Source organism: Rhinoraja longicauda, chromosome 7 (genome assembly GCF_053455715.1).
Source record: "Rhinoraja longicauda isolate Sanriku21f chromosome 7, sRhiLon1.1, whole genome shotgun sequence".
In the NCBI taxonomy this organism is placed as follows: Eukaryota; Metazoa; Chordata; class Chondrichthyes; order Rajiformes; family Arhynchobatidae; genus Rhinoraja; species Rhinoraja longicauda.
This window is the reverse complement of record NC_135959.1, coordinates 62592684-62610552: the sequence shown is the minus strand read 5'-3', so window position 1 is coordinate 62610552 and position 17869 is coordinate 62592684. Positions and strand designations below refer to the sequence as shown.

General features: G+C 41.2%; 1 protein-coding gene across 1 annotated transcript in view; it reads right to left on the bottom strand.

The window, feature by feature from the left end:
* The window catches only part of amotl1 (angiomotin like 1), a 73998-nt gene that overhangs the window by 13802 nt on the left and 42327 nt on the right, over nt 1-17869 (bottom strand). Inside the window, exons 7-8 of the mRNA XM_078403142.1 lie at nt 5696-5841; nt 1157-1306 (exon numbers count right to left, since the gene is read on the bottom strand). Coding sequence (XP_078259268.1) covers nt 1157-1306; nt 5696-5841 — 296 coding nt within the window. The remainder of the gene's footprint in view (nt 1-1156; nt 1307-5695; nt 5842-17869) is intronic.

Sequence of the window (17869 nt, the reverse complement as noted above, 5' to 3'; positions counted from 1 at the left end):
ACTCAGTGGGACAGGCAGCGTCCTGCTGAGTTACTCCAGCATTTTGTGTCTGTCTTTGGTGTAAACCAGCATCTGCAGTTCCTTCCTCCACATTCTTCTTTATCTACTACAGTAAATGTTCCTACAGAGAAAAAAATATAATGGAGTATAATTTCTTTCTAAATATTGAATATAATACAATTTATTATATTTTTCATTAATTTTTAAAGAAAATAATCTTTTAGGTTTTATCCAAATCATTTGTATGCTTGATGGCGTCACAAGAGACAGCAGATGCTGTAATTTTGAGCAAAAAATAAACTGTTGGATGAACTCAGCAGGTTCGGCAGCCCCAGTGATGCTTATTACTTTATTAGATTCCTTGAATGAGTGAACGGCATGCAAGTCATGATCCTGACCAAAGGAAATATCACAGGACTAGTGTCAATGAGGACCTACATTGAACGAAGCTGAGGACCGGTATTGAACAAATCTGTGTCACTGAATTACGCTTTTCTCAAAAATATAAGATAGAGACAAATTTCTGCAGGTAGTTTAATTTGAGGAACGTGATCTATCCATTCATTGCCTTTAATGAGATAATAAGCTTCCCCAAGTGCTGCCTAATCCTTTGAGTTCCTCTAGGATTTTTTTTTGCAATGCTGCACCTCCAACAATCCCCCCACCCCCCCCCCCCTGTTACTGACAGTAACAGTCAGCAAAGTGTCAAAGTGGAAAATACCACTGCCAACTTAAGCTAGTGTGAGCACTGGACTAGAGCCTTGGCAGAGGCAGTGATATCCAGGCAGATGCTGGCCCACTGCAAATAATAATCGGCACATTTAATTTTGCTCCTGGGTTTCATTAATATTGAGAAGGTTTGTCTCACAGGTTAACGAACAAAATGGTCTCTGTCTGTTGTGTTCCTAAAATCATCTAACCATAGCAGAAAGCTTATAGTTTAAGGTTTATTGAAAGTATATATTTTTTAAACTGACAGAGCTAATTAATAAAGGAAAGATTAAAAAAATACTTAGTAAACTTAAATAATTATATATTTGTTGATCTTTGTATCCTGCATAATTAACGATAATTATATAATTCAATGCTTTTGTATTTGAACCAACGATTGGGATTTCCTTCTGATACAAGTCGGTTGACTGAAAGCAGGAAATACCTGTTGCACGCGGAGAGATTCCAGCTCCTTCTCCAGTCGGGTACGCAGCCTCCGTTCCATCTGCTCCCTCTTTTCGCAGGCAGCTTGCAGCTGTGCCAAGGCATGTTGCAGCCTCTCCACCCTGTCCACATACATCTGCTTCTTCCGCAACTGTCAGGAAAACAATACATCGGCATCAGGGAGAGAAAATTATTTTATTTCCATCTCGGGAAGCTAGGAATTCATAGGCCTGCGAATCTCATAACAAGCGCTTCTTAATTCTCCTGCCCTATCATAAGATCACAAGTGATAGGAGCAGAATTAGGCCATTTGACCCATCAAGTCTACTCCACCATTCAATCATGGCTGATCTATCTCTCCCTCCTAACCCCATTCTCCTGCTTTCTCCCCATAACCTCCGACACCTGTACTAATCAAGAATCTATCTCTCTCTGCCTTAAATATATCTACTGACTTGACCTCCACAGCCTTCTGTGGCAAAACATTCCACAGATTCACCACCCTATGTCCAAGTAAGAATTCCAAGTGGTTGATATATATCTCTGCTGACCACAGTTCTGTTTGAACTAAGAACATGACTTTCTAAGTAATTCCTTTTGGAGTTTGTTCACAAAATTAAGTTTCATTGGCTTCAATAGAACCCAATTTCAAAAACAGGGTTCAACTTGCTGTAGGTATCTGATCATGCATTGAGCATTAATGACTTGGGATTAATTTCTATACCTGGTGTTCAGAAGTACTAACTTCAACATTGAAGAGCACAATTACTGGGTTTCCTGTAAGGTCGAGTTTATTGTCATATGCGCAAGTACGGCAAGGCTCAGGTACAACGAAAATATTGTTTGCAGCACATAGACTCAGCCTACACACAAATTTTACGTAGATTACATAAAATTCTGCAAGATAGTAAAAACATTGCACAAAAAAACAAGAAAAAACAGAGCAAATCAAAAGTTAGAAAAGCAATCCATTGTAATGTAACTGGTGGTCGACAGTGTTCTGGTGAGAAGATAGGATTAGGGTAGTGCAGGTTTGTTCAAGAACTTGATAGTTGGTCGGAGAGTAGCCGTCCTGCGACTTCAGGCTGCTGTACCTCCTGCACTGAGAACAGGGCATGGCCTGGATAGAGGGCATGGGTTTGCTGATAGATGCCGCCTTCTTGACCCAGCGGCTGAAGCAGATGCTTATGATGGTGGGGAGAGCTGTGCCCATGGTGGACCGACCGGGCTGTCCACTACTCTCTGCAGCCTCTTACATTTCTGCGCGTTGGATTTCCACTCAAAGCTGTGAGTCACCAAGTTAGGATACCTTCAACAATATACCGCTATAGGTTTGTTTGAGGAGGTGGTGACATGCCAAATCTCTTCAAACAGCTGAGAAAGAGGTGGTGCTGCACCCTCTTTGTGATTACATTTATTTGCTCAGCTCAAGACAGGTCATCTGAGATGTTAACATAATCTCCAAGCAATGAGGCAGAAGGTTTCATTCTCACCTTATTTTGTCCCATCGGAAGGTGATTTACTCTAAAACAGTACCTGTGAAAAATCTCAACGTATTTGTCTCCTTACTGACTATACTCAGGAACACCAGGTTAGTTTGGAGTCTCATCAGGGTTCCTATGTCGAGCCTAAATTCAGAAGAATGAGAGGTGACTGTTGTGACTTGTCAATCACACCACTCGGAGTATGGAGCTGTTTGATGTAAGTCTTTATTCATCAGGAGAAGCAGACATTTTCTTGGATACTTTCCTCAGTAGAATCTCTAATCTGAAAGTGCATCGTTTTTATGCAAGCTTAACATCAAAGATAACAGCGGGCGGTTCATTAAAATTTCAATGTACATGATATTGATTTCTTCCATTTTTGAGTCTGATAGAAGGTTCTATTAAATTGCACATTACAGTGTGAGCACCTTGTAACAGATATTCCAACAACTTTACTGGTTTTAGTGATTCATATTGGTGGTTATGAGAACAGGCAACTCAGAAGCCCAAAATTAGTGTAATATGCGAGTACACAAAAATCTAATTTATTGATATGACAGACAAATATGCCTATAGTCATGTTTGATGTTTAGTTTATTATTGTCATGCGTATTGAGGTTTCGTTTCAGTGCTATCCAGTCAAAGATTATACATGATTACAATTAAGCCTTCCACAGTACACAGATAAAGGATAAAGGGTACAACATTTAGTGCAAGATAAAGCCTGATTAATGATAGTTCAAAGGTCTCCAATGAAGTACATGGGAATTCAGGACCACACTCTAGCTGATGAGAGGATTGGTCAGTTATCGGATAAAAGCTCGGAAGAAACTGGCCCTGAATCTGGAAGAATGTGTTTTCAAACTTCTGTACCTCTTGCCTGATGGGAGTGGGGAGAAGAGGGAGTGACTGGGGTGAGATTCATCCTTGATTATGCTGCTGGTCATGCCGAGGTCAGTCTGTAAGTTTCCTTTATCTCATAATCACCAAGGTGCGAGATAGCTTGAGTTGAGGATTTCTGATTTGATGCAGGCCAATTAACACACCTTTTACTTTTAGAGATATAGCGCGGAACTAGGCCCTGTTACCTGCACTAACCTGCACTACCCAAAGAGTACCCAGGTCTCTGGCTCTGTAAGGGAGCGACTCTACCATTGTGCCACCTTGTTGTCTAACGTTTGGCTGATGCATACGAGAACATGTCATGTCATGTCAGTAGACAGCCTTTCAGCAAAGCTGTACTTTTAATTTCAAACTGATTACTGTTTGCAACATACATAAGAGCAGGTTTTCTGAAGACTGGTTCTTGTTTGAATTAATGTCTGCTTTATCTACATAACTTTATAACTTCACCGAAACATATTTGGCTTTAGTTTTGTTTAGTTTAGAGATACAGCGCAGAAACAGGCCCTTCGGCTCACTGAGTCCAAGCCGACCAGTGATCCCCGCACATTAACACTATCCGACACACACTAGGGACAATTTACACTTATACCAAGCCAATTAAACTACAAACCTGGAGTGTGGGAGGAAACTGAAGATCTCGGAGAAAACCCACGCGGTCACGGGTAGAACATACAAACTCCCGACAGCACCCGTAGTCGGGATCGAACCCGGGTCTCTGGCGCTGCAAGCGCTGTAAGGAAGCAACTCTATCACTCTGCCACCATGCTACCCTTGAGGGGGTAGATGCATGGCTGGAAATACTGGAACCAGGCTTCACCGACTCAAAATCAGGGGATCACCATTCAGAACAAAGCTGGGAAGAAATAATTTCCTGTTCAGAGGCCCATTTATTCTATGTGCTTCCTAGACCCAGAACTTACAATTGGTTATAACCAATTCAAAAATAACAGTGAAAAGCAATTACAAGTTATGCTGTGTCAAAAGTAAACTGCAGCACATAATATTATTTTATATTTTTTTCTCTGGCACGAAATACTCCCTTCAGATTGAACAACACTGGAATCATTAAAATAATGTATTATTCATGTGGGATAACACAGCAGCAACAGCAAGGAACAAACTAAAGACTACATTGGAAGGTTTATTCAGCTTTTTTATCATAAGCTCATTCCTGGCATAGCCTCAAGAGGAGAGCACAGAGAGTGTTTCAAAGACATCCTCAAGGCAAACCATGCAGCAAATGAGTCCGTCATTGGAGGCTAGCGCCCAACACTGCTCAAGATGGACTAAGTACGTGCCACAAGGAGTTGGCACTTTGAAAGCACGTGACAGCATCAGGCAATGGAAAACTGGGAAAAGCAGAAACAGTAAGCTGATGACCAGATGAACAACTAGGTCCCTCCTACACTGCCACTCCCAGATCAGTCTATTCATGACCATCATCCTCGCTCACTGGCAATCAGCAATAGCATTACAAAAAAATATTTTTGAATGCAAATGCAACCACAATCCTCTGCTAAAACTCCTTAGTGTTGAATTTAATGCAAATTTAGATAATGCTTTTGTTCTGCAGTTGGATGTGCTTCATGTGAGAATTGTAAAAGTTTTATTTTTTTTACGATGTTTACACATACCACATAGGCAGATAGACACAAAATGCTGGAGTAACAGCGGGACAGGCAGCATCTCTGGAGAGAAGGAATGGGTGAGGTTTTGGGTCGAGACCCTTCTTCAGACTAGCAGATATGCCGACACAGAATTTTAAAAGGGATTTTATGTAAAAATGTTTTCACTGCATTTAACTGCTTCAATCTCTGACGTCAGAAGGAAAAATAAATGGACTTTCAAAAGTGAATACACATTATACTCAGATTGATTTCAATAAAAGCATATGCAAAGGAGGATATGCTAAAAGGATCAACATCCATCAGGGAAGAATTCAAAGCAATGAATAATTGAAATTTGATTTATTTGTGCTCAGTTAAAAAAAAACTATATCAATAGCACCATGTAATTTGTAAAAGTAGCAAGCCTATTAAGACTGGATACCAAATACTAACTGCAGTGTGGCCAACTGTGTTGAATCTGGCCGTCACCAAGAAGCATAAATCAAACTAAATGATATACAAACATTGGGGTTATCAGCTCACCTCCTCATCCAATCTGACCACCTTGGCCTGTACACTGTTCAGTGCCTGTTCCAAAATTTCAATGTGTTTTCTCTGGTCTTCATTGGTTGAATGTGTTGTGGCCAGTTCCATTTCCAGCTTTTCCTTTTCCTTCAAATACTCCTTGTCTGCATTAAAGATGGAGAACAAGGTTAGGTCTGTGAGGTAGCTTTCCTCTTAGCTGTAACCAAGCCAGATGGATCCAAGCCTAAAGGAAACCTGAAGAAATGTAGTTTACATCATCCTCATTTGAAAATCTTCTCTGTTATAGTACATTTCAGCTGCAATGAATGACTACCCTTCAGAATTACATGGAAGACATTTACTATTTGCTGAATTTTAATTTGTTTCTAAGGATCAACTACCGACCAAAGAGAGTAAAAAGGTTATCACAGACTTCCAAAATAGAGAGCAAAATTCATTAGGTCTGCAAAAGTAACCCTTGAATCCCTTGGTACCCGAGAATAGCGTCCTGGAGGATTTTGGTTGTAATTTCCATTGGTGAATATTCACATGTGGATTTAGGGTTGGTGGCGGATGGAAAAAATACTAATTAGTGGAAAAGGTTAAATTGGGAAATTCACAGTTGCCTACCTTGTTCACTATTCCGAATGGATACTTACAAGGACTGGTATCAGTAAATTATCATAAAGCAAGCCTTTGCATTTGAATGAATGTGTTTGGAATAAAATATGGATTTAGGATATTAATCCCTACTTCACCTGCTATTGATTTGCCTACATTGACTAATCAAAAAGAGAAAATCTGCATGATAAAGAATCCATAATTTCTCTCAGAAATATCTGAAAGCTTTACCTAAAATTAATCTCTTTGAAATGCAATGATTGCTGCTACGTAGCTAAATACAGCCGCATGTTCAAGCACTGATACTAATGAACATAATTTGAATGAAAAAACAAGTCCAAAGTAGTGCAAAAAATGGGCCATAGTTTTCTTTTGTCAAGGTAGAATTAGGTTCAGTCTGAAGAAGGGTCTCAAACCAAAATGTCACCCATTCCTTTTCTCCAGCGATGCTGATGTATTTCCAGCTCTCTGCTTTTTTACTGATTTAACAGCATTAATGTGTGTGTGGGGGGGGGGGCAAATAAAGATGTAACCCCCTGACCTTAAGGCACAAATTAAGGTAATACGGATTCTGGGTGGTTTCTCGGCAGCACTCTACAACATTCATGCTTTAAATGGTACTGGTTTAAAAGGAAGACAGACATAAGGCGACAGCAAATGACAAATCCGGATAAGTTAGTTTTACCCATCATGATTTTTGCACTCAAGTGAGCCCTGGCAATCGAGGGACATTTGCTTTAACTTGAAGATAGACACAAAGTGCTGGAGTAACTCAGCAAGTCAGCCAGCATCTCTGGAGGAAAAGGATAGGTGACATTTCGGGTCGGAACACCTCTTCAGACTGACGTTAACTTCTTCAGGCTTTAACCGGTTCAGGTCAGTGTTGGGCTAGATATAGAGTTGTGTCAAATGCCATAGGTACTTGTGCTTCATTGTAAGATATAGAACTGCTGCCTTTTGGTCTTCATGAATTTCAGACCCTTGGAGATATTGCCCTAATTTCGCAAACACGAAAGTCGTTGTTACAGTCATCCCACGTAATATAAGCTCAATTTCAATAACGGTCAAACAGGCTGGGATGTGCTATCACTTGTCTGCAACTTGTGAAGCATTTTGATAAAGTCAATAGGTGAAGGCTCTCTCCTTTTTTCCCATTATTCGTACACGCAGAATAACTATTTATGTGGAATCCCAAGGAACTGCAAATGCTGGAATCTTTAGTGAAACAAAGTACTGGAGGATATATAAGAAAATAACTGCAGATGCTGGTACAAATCGAAGGTATTTATTCACAAAATGCTGGAGTAACTCAGCAGGTCAGGCATCATCTCAGGAGAGAAGGAATGGGTGACATTTTGGGTCGAGACCCTTCTTCAGGCTGGAGGAACTCAGTGGCTCAGGCAGCATCCGGGGAAGGAATGGACAGGCAACATTATGGACCACAGATGGTGCCTGACCCGCTGAGTTCCTCCAGCTTGTTGGGTTTTATTTGGTATGCATTCATTGTTAGTAGGTTGCATCATAGAATTCTTTAAAAAATGAATAATAGGGGAAGTTGAGATTGTAAATAAGCCATTGAGGACACAGTCAAGTCAATTTATAGATTTCAAGCATTTTCTCTGCATGTTATAATCAATGTGAGGCATTGCTATTTTAGACAATGAAATAATTTATTATAATAGCAAAGATTGCATCACATTTGTGTCAGTAGCTGTGCAGCTGATGTTTTTGCTGTTTTCACCAAGCAAAGCTAATGAGTGTTTATGGGAACTCCAATCTGTTTTGTAGCAGTCGTATCAACAGCCAAACATCTCTTGTGAAAAAATTGTGGCGTCAAATTGATATTATAGTGATTTATCCCATTACATAAAATTAGTCGTAATTAAATGTTTCGGGAGGCAAGGACAAAAAAATCTTGATCTATTTGATCACTAGACTTCCGTTCTATCTATCCATTGCTCTACAAATTGAAGCCATGTCTTCAGGTCCCTATGCCCTAACTGGGATGATGTCTCTCAAGTCCTCTTCTTCTGTATCTCTTGTTCTCTCTTTTTTAAGAGGTTCCCTTTAAAACCTATATTTTTGACAAAGCTTTTTCTCATTTGTCTCAGTATTCCGATATGTGGCTCAAAATTTGTTTAATAATATTCCAGTGTGGTGCCTTAGACATTGTTCTATATGAAGCCAGAATGTATGTTACTACTATTAAGTGGAGAATAGGAAAGTTCATCTGAAGGCCAAGGCTATATTTTGAGTTTCTTTTTCAAATTCACCTATTTATTTTACCTTGTGTAGCATTAACCAGGTTTTTATCATTCGACTAAATTTTGAGATCCTAAGAGATTTCAAAAACATTGCCTTAGATCAAATTGGTTATAAACCTTTCAATTATTGCAGCCATTCTAACTGAAGGTGGCAGACAGTTTTGTTAAGCCACATTTGAAGATGATTAAGTTTTGGGTGGAAATGTTCTCAAACAAGAGACTGTGTGCATCTTTTAACCAATTGGAATGGCGTGAATTCAAGCACCATAATGAAAATAAGTTTCCAATGAGTTTTATGTCAGATATTAATGGAAAGGTTGAATGTAGGGATAATCCAGCAGGAAACGTAAAAAAACTGCAAAACACCACACATATGCAAGCAATGGGAGGCAAATGATATGGGGACATGAGAACACGAGTAAAGAAAGACGTTTTGCCGCAAATACAAAGGGTCTTGGTGAGATCACTCCTGGAACACAGTATATGGATCTGGTTTCTACAACAGAGGATGTACTAATGATAAAGGGTGGCCAGATTGATTCCTGAGTTTGTCCTACGATGAGACGTTCAGCAGACTGGGCCCATCCTCTGTTCTGTTCAGAAGTATGAGAGGTGATCCAAGTGAAACATACAAAATTCCCAAAGACATGTGTAGACCACTAAAGACTGCTAAGAGACGGTTTTGAGCGAAGCTGGAGTCGTAGACTGATGTTTGACAGTTGTGGCAGGGATTGTATGCCATCACCTCCTACAGTTAGCATCGATACATCACTTCCAGATGAGCTCAACACATTCAATGCAAGCTTTAAAATGGAGAACAATGACGCACCTACACTAGCCCCCACAGGTCCTGCCGACCCTGTGTCCTCTGTCTCTGGGGTTGATGACAGAGTGTCCTTCAAGAGAGCGAATCCACAAAAAGCATCTGACCCAGAGGCGTACCTGTGCTCTGAGTACTAAAGATATGTAGAGACTAACAATGGAATATTCAAGGATATCATCATTCTCTCGCTTCTATGGTCTAATGTTCCCACCTGCTTCAGAAGGGCATCTATTGTACTAATGCCCAAGAAGAGCACAGTGCCTCAATGACTACCACTGGTAATACTTCTATCCATTGTAATGAAGTGCTTTGAGAGGTTGGTTATGGCACAAATAAACAACTGACTCAGAAATTACCAGTGTTTAGGAAAGAACTGCAGATGCTGGTTTACACCGAAGATAGACACTAAAAGCTGGAGTAACTCAGCGGGTCAGGCAGCTTCAACTTCCCTCTCGCCACAACCGTTCAACAGCAGATGCTATGTCTCTGGTTCTCTGCTCGGTTCTGGATCTTTTAGGTGACAGGAACATTTACACCAGGCTGCCGTTAATCAACAACAGCTTGGTGTTTAATGCAACCAAACCTCCAAACTCATCACCAAGATCCAAGACCTCGGTCTCTAACTCCTTTTTGCAACTGGATCCTTCCTTTCTTTATCAGCAACCTCAAGCAGTGCGGAGTGGTAACAGCATTTCCTCACTGACCATCAGCACAAGTGCACGTCACAGTTGTGTGCTTGACCCTTTGCGCTACTTTCTTTACGCACATGACTGTGTGACGATGTATAGCTCCTATGCCACCCATTGTTTTACCATGCTTGATTGAATTGGGGGTGGTGAAGAGTCAAGTCAAGTTTATTTGTCACATACACATAAATGTGCAGTGAAATGAAAGATTACCCACAGTCCAACAATAAGAGCAATAAAAATAAGCAATAACACCCACAATCAAACAAAAAGAAACATCCATCACAGTGAGTCTCCTCCAGTCACCTCCTCACTGTGATGGAAGGCCAGAATGTCTTTTCTCTTCCCCTGCCATCTTCTCCCGCAGTCAGGCTGTTGAACTTGCCAGGTTCCAGGCCTCGCCGGATAGTGAAAGGTCCGCAGCGGGCCGACCCAAGCCCCGCGATCCGGGGCGAGCGAAGACGCTGCCGCTGCACATTGGGGCGGTCGGGGTATAGATGGATATGGATGGAACACCTGATTGAGAGGTGCCACAACAACAAACTATTGCTCATCATCAATAAAACCAAGAAAGCGATCATTGATTTCAGAAAAGGGAAATTGAGAGACTATGTGCCAGTTTTTATTGATGGGTCAGTGCTGAAGAGAGTTAGTCGCTTTAAATGTCTGGGCTTTAATAGCTTGGATGATCTTTTCTGGCCCCAGCATGTACAAGCAATCATGAAGAAGACTCATCCACTCTTCACTTTCTGTTCATTTTAAAGAGTTTCGGTACATCGCCAAAAACTCTCACTAACCTTTACAGTGGCACTGTAGAAAGTATCTATCTAAACATAGCCCAAAAAGTAAGGAAATTTGTGTTTGGTAGATTATTTATTTGTTGTAACAATGCTTCTTGGCAATAAATCTTATACCGTTGGAAAGCCTGTTTATTTCCCTTTTAAATGGTGTCACATTTGTAAGGAACATGCATTTGTGGGATGAGCAGCAGAGCTGAGTATATGGGTTGCGCCCATGAAAAATTTGCCAAATCTTCTCTGCCAATGCCAAACAGCTTATTCTGCTGTTGCTATTGACTCTTGTTTTGAGCTTCTTGTACCCCCAGGTGCTGACAAGAATGGGATGCCATCCCACAACAGTGTGTGACCAGGCTGGTGACCAGCATGAGGAGGAGGTGCCAGGCTGTTATGGCTGTGTATGGTTCTTCCACACACTACTGTGGCTCCTGTTTATTAAATGAATAAATTGTTAAATTGCCAATATGTCTTGTTTCTTCAGACTTCAATCATCCAATCCACCAAACAACACCGAACAAGAGTCAATGGCAGAATAAGCTGTTTGGCATTGGCAGAGAAGATTTGGCAAATTTTTCATGGGCGCAACCCATATACTCAGCTCTGCTGCTCATCCCACAAATGCATGTTCCTTACAAATGTGGAACCATTTAAAAGGGAAATAAACCGGCTTTCCAACGGTATAAGATTTATTGCCAAGAAGCATTGTTACAACAAATAATCTACCAAACACAAATTTCCTTACTTTTTGTGCTATGTTTATATACTAAAACTCTCGTTTGTTTACTTGTTCCTGAACTACAGCCAAAACAGTGCACGATAACGTGACAATTTTAGGCCCACCTTACTCACCGTCGTCCCGTGGTCCGATAGAAGAAGTTTCATTGAAATTGGTGTTATATTTTTTAAGTTATTCACATTTTAAAGTTTAAAAAACCACGCATGCGCAGTTGGGGCCCCGTTGATCTAGTACTTACGTAAGATGGCCGCCGCATCCACGCGTGCGCAGAACAAACGCGTCCGCGCCTACACAGTTGGGACCCGTTGATCTCGGGAAGGAGCAGGGCTCGGCCGCCTGTCTCTTAGGGACGGGTTTGCCGGCTCCAAAGCAGGGGAGGGGGAGGGGGGGAGAGGGGAGGGGGAGAGGGGAGGGGTAGTGGGGAGGGGGAGTAGGGAGGGGGGGGGAGTGGGCAGAGGGGGAGTAGGGAGGGGGGGGAGGGGGCAGAGGGGAGTGGGGGAGAAGAGGGTGCTGCACCAATGCAGGAGAGGTTTGGACCCAACAGGTCCTCGGTCTAGTAGAAAATGAAGTTTGCATTGAGACCCTCGTACAGCAATTGCAAAGCACTAAAAGCCAAGAAGCTGCAGAGAGTGGTGAACTCAGCTGGTCCATCATGGGCACAGCCCTCTCATGCATCAAAAGCATCTACACAAGGTGCAAATCATCAAAGAACCCACCATCTACGCCATGCACTCTTCTCACTGCTACCATCAGGCAGGAGATACTGAAACCTGGTTCTGGACAACCACTTTGCTTGGCCTTGACATTTGTTACTAAAGGAACAGCTACTTTGCTGCAACTATCAGGTTCTTTTACAGAAATAAGTTATTGTAGAAACGAACTGCAGATGCTGGTTTAAATCAAAGATAGACACAAAATGCTGGAGTAACTCAGCGGGACAGATTGTTACTTTGCAACAGTCAAAATTGCATCTTAGAATGGTCCCTACATCATTCTTCTCTGCAATGATCCTGCTCGCAATAATCCCACTTACAATTCAGCCAATTTTGAATTAAAATCAAAGAAAATGCGGGATAAACATTTTGGAAGATATAAGATTCAAAGGAATTTAAGAGCAGAGAATCTCAGGAGATCAGATATACCATGAGATTGATTAATCACTGGCCTCTCAGTTTTTACTTTAAATTGTAGCATCGAGTCAAAATAACAAAAAATACTATTGACTGAGCCACAGTTAGAACATTTTATCCAATCTCTGGCACTCGTCTTTAGTAACAAATGTCAAGGCCAAGCAGAAAATACAAAGGAGATTTATTAATTTCATACCAACTGTGAAAATTAAAGAAACCAGAACATGTTGTCAGAGCTATAGTGACAGAGGGGAATGGAAAACAAAAATCTGGAAATCTTCAGATCAGACAGCAACATTCCAGGTTGATGACCTTTTAATTAAAAATTAAACAATGTTCTTTGAGATAAAAAGACATGTCTAGTTTAGTTTAGTTTAAAGTTATAGCACAGAAACAGGCCATTCGACCCATCGGGTCCGCGCCGACCAGCGATCCCCGCATATTAACACTATCATACACCCACTAGGGACAATTTTTTTACATTTACCAAGCCAATTAACCTACAAACCTGTACGTCTTTGAAGTGTGGGAGGAAACTGAAGATTTCGGAGAAAACCCGCGCAGGGCATGGGGAGAAGGTACAAACTCCGTACAGACAGCACCCGTACAACAATCGGGATCGAACCCGGGTCTCCGGCGCTGACATTCGCTGTAAGGCAGCAACTCTACTGCTGTGCCATCGTGCCAAATGTTGGGAGTGAGAATGAAGAAACAAGCACAAAGCATAAGCTCTAGGACATGATGGAATACAAGATTATGACAAGGATTATGGACAAGGCAAAAGCAGGTTATAATGGGGCAAGTAAACAAACAATGTTTTATATGCAGGAACTCATTTAAACAAACACTTCTGTACTGGTGATGCTTGTGCTGTTAAATGAGTTTATAAAACAATCTGCTCTCTAAGCTTAAATGTGGAGAGTGCATATTTAGAAAGTATTGGAGCTGAAATATGCCAGGGACCAAGTATGGCAACTGTAAACAATCTCTACCACATTGTTTTTCAGTAGATGCATATTTACTGGTATGCCATAGCTAAATAGCAGCAGTAGAGGTGCTGCCTCACAGTGCCAGAGACTTGGGTTCAATCCTGAGCATGGGTGTTGTCTGTGCGGAGTTTGTACGTTATCACCAAGTGGATTTTCTCTGGGTGCTCTGGTTTTCTCCCATTCCAGACATGTAGGTTTGTAGGTTAATTGGCCTCAACGTGTAAGATGCGAAAAGTGGAATAACAGAATTAGTGTGGTGGTGGATGGTCTGCATGGACTCTGTGGGCTGAAGGCCTGTTTCAACACTGTTTCTATAAACTAAGCTAAAACTGCTGAACATTTGGCCATCTGCACTTGCCATTATATCAGGTCCGCTGGACTGTGTCAGTGGGACCCTCTCCCAAGTTATGAAGACTCTACTGGAAGCTTTCAGTGCATTTGGATCACCGAGTGTTGTGAGGACTGATTAACTGGGGGTTCCACGAACTGTTGGGTCGGTGGGTTGGACCTAGGGAGTTTGATTGAACGGGGCAGGGGTTGTGGAAGAAATACAGTGCTAAGCATTCACACAATGAGGGTGGGTAGTACAAAAGTAATATCTCCGATAGGGTGTGAACAATTGAATTAATGTGGAAGTTAAAAATATGCTTGGCTTCTTTGTCTGTGTTATGTATCACTAATAGCAGGCTGCAGGAAAGTAGTGACAGAGGATGAGAAATAGCAGAGGAGGCCAAAGAGGAACAACCCAAAATGGTGTGACAGAAAGTCTCACCAAAGGTTCATGTTCATAGTGCAAAATAAAGCTATTATTTATATCTTCAACAGGATACAAAGGAATTTTGTATAAACTTAATAATAAATTGTCTAAATTACAATTCAAGCTGAATGTCAACGGATACACAACAGCCAATGTGCCAGATATGCTGAGTTTTGCTATGATACCAACTATAACTGACTGTTCAGCTAGTAGAGGTGAGGCCTTGTCTCAAATTTGTGGTTATGCATCGTGACACATCAGATTCACAGGGGCATATCTGTCACGTGGGTCCATCCAACCACATCGTGACCTGAAGGAGTCTGGGGCGGCACAGTGGCGCAGCGGTAGAGTTGCTGCCTTACAGCGAATGCAGCGCCGGAGATTCAGGTTCGATCCTGACTACGGGCGCCGTCTGTACGGAGTTTGTACGTTCTCCCCGTGACCTGCGTGGGTTTTCTCCTCGATCTTCGGTTTCCTCCCACACTCCAAAGACGTACAGGTTTGTAGGTTAATTGGCCTGGCAAATGTAAAAATTGTCCCTAGTGTGTATAGGATGGTGTTAATGTGCGGGGATCGCTGGGCGGTGCGGACCCGGTGGGCCGAAGGGCTTGTTTCCGCGCTGTATCTCTAAATCTACTAAAAAGGTCCCACCAATTTTAAATGAGGATTGAACGGCATGGATTTAGGAATACTATTTTTTTAAATGGTTTCATTTAAATTTTTTCAATATTTTAAGTGATTGTCTTTCTTGCCAACTGCACGTTTTAAAAAGGGATTGTTCAGTTTTTTAAAAAATGTCTTCAATTGTTGTGGATTATTTTAAACTATTAAAAATCAATGATAATTTTCAGTCTACAAAGGCCCCTTCTGAGCTTTGCCACCTGCCAAAGGCTGGATCTTCTTGCTGCAGAGTTTAGAGTTCATTGTCACGTGTACCGAGGTACAGTTAAAGGTTTTTGTTGCGTGCTAACCAGTCAGACGATACATGATTACAATTGAGCCATTTACAGTGTATAGATACATAATGAGGGAATAGCATTTAGTGCCAGGTAAAGCACAGTCTGGAGCAAACTCCCATGATCAGTCCTTTGCAGTCCTTTGTAAGCAAGGGCTAATCAGAGATACGATGGTGTAGCAGAATAGCATGACTTGGCCAAAATTATTTTAGCCCATGCCAAATATGATTCCCTTTTATTAAGTACAGTAGGACTATTTTATATATTTAGATTAACCATTAGAAAAAACGGCCAGTTGAGCAATGAACAGGCAGAAACTTTTGCAATAACTAAATCTGTGCAAAAATTATCACGAGAGCTGTTTACAATGCAAATGCCAGCCAGGATGGGAATTTCCATTAAACATGCTGTAAACTACTAAATTAATTTTTGTTCCTAATTGACATGTGATCATCCTCCACTCACCATCATTTGATGGAGAAGTGCAGTATTTACAGAAATAAGTTATTGTAGGAAGGAACTGCAGATGCTGGTTTAAACTGAAGATGGACACAAAATGCTGGCGTAACTCAACAGGACAGGCAGCATTTCTGGAGAGAAGGAATTGGTGACGTTCTGGGTGGAGACCCTTCTTCAGGAAGTGTAAGGTGTGAAAACAGGACAAAGGGAATGGAGATCAAGGAAAATGTAGAAGAGAAACATAGAAAATAGGTGCAGTAGGCTATTCAACCCTTTGAGCCAGTACCACCATTCAAAATGATCATGGCTCATCATCCAAAATCAGTGCCCCGTTCCTGCTTTTCCCCCCATATCCCTTGATTCTGTTAGCCCTAAGAGTTAAATCTAACTCTCTCTTGAAAACAGAATAGATCATTGTTAGCTGGGAGAAGGTAACAACAAAGCAAACAGAGATAACATTTACTCGGAGACAGTCGGGTGATGGGGAGGGATGGAGAGAGGGGAAAAGCAAGGGTTACTCTAAATTAGAGAAGTCAATATTAATGGCGGCACGGTAGCGCAGCGGTAGAGTTGCTGCTTTACAGCGAATGCAGCGCCGGAGACTCAGGTTCGATCCTGACTACGGGTGCTGCACTGTAAGGAGTTTGTACGTTCTCCCCGTGACCTGCGTGGGTTTTCTCCGAGATCTTCGGTTTCCTCCCACACTCCAAAGACGTACGGGTATGTAGGTTAATTTGACTGGGTAAATGTAAAAAAAATTGTCCCTAGTGTGTGTAGGATAGTGTTAGTGTGCGGGGATCACTGGGCGGCGCGGACTTGGTGGGCCGAAAAGGCCTGTTTCCGCGCTGTATATATATGATATGATATTGTAGTCGTGACTCACTGAATGACAGCGGTGGCACTAGACATTGCTATTCCTTATCCTCTAACATTCATTATTTCATCTAATTCAACATAATAAATGGCTATTTGGGGGGGGGGGGGGGGGCTAAAGAAAGGTGCTGACTAAGGTTAAAACGCAACTGGTTACTTCTGATGAAGAAAAATATGCTTAAAAATTGTATCAATTTTCTCGAATATTGAGTAAATTCAAATCAAAAGAATATTATTCAGTCAAAATTACAAATTATAATCATAGTATAATCAACTAAATAACTGATGTGTGACTAAATAGTTTACAATTTAATGGTATTGCTAGATCAACAAACGACATTAATTTATTTGAACTAAATTACTGTCTTAATTTAGGTAACATCTTTTCTTTATTGCAAATTAACCTAACCTCAGGCTAGTTACTTGTGCTCACGTTTTTCCAATTATTCCAAGTAATTTGAGGTACTTCCCGAATTTTTGCAAAAGGAAATGTACTGATGAAAGGTAATCCCCAAAACCAAGCACTGAATGTGCTATTATTTACATGCAGGCTCCTGATGTATTTTCGTATCCATAAAGGAAACTAGTGCAGAGGCCAACAGATGGGGTAGCAAAACAGCTGGCAATCTGCCAAGCGAGAGCATCTTCAAACAGCAATGAATGGCATTTCTCAAGGTCCAGGTTAGAGTCTGATGATTGAAGCTCACTATATGCTCGGCTTATTTGAAGCACGCAAAAACTCCTGGCAAGAGTAATCCAGTGAGAAACTGTAGACCTTTAACCGACATTGCAGCTGCTGTTGGCATTCCCAATATGCAATCCATCCAAACTTAATTCAAGGGAATGTGCTAATATAGAAGTGGACATACTATTTCTGCACATTTAGTTATGCAAATAAAACTGCTATCACATGGTGCAAGATTCTCATTTTACTCAACATATCCAGGTCCAATAGTGGATTTCCTGTTATATTGACGGATTTAAGAGTTCTACATGCTCAAATGAAATATTTTAACTCATACCCACTACCTTCCAAAGTTATCAGCTGCTGAAAATGAAAGAAAAATATCAATTTGAGACAGTTGCAGTGGTTTTATTTTT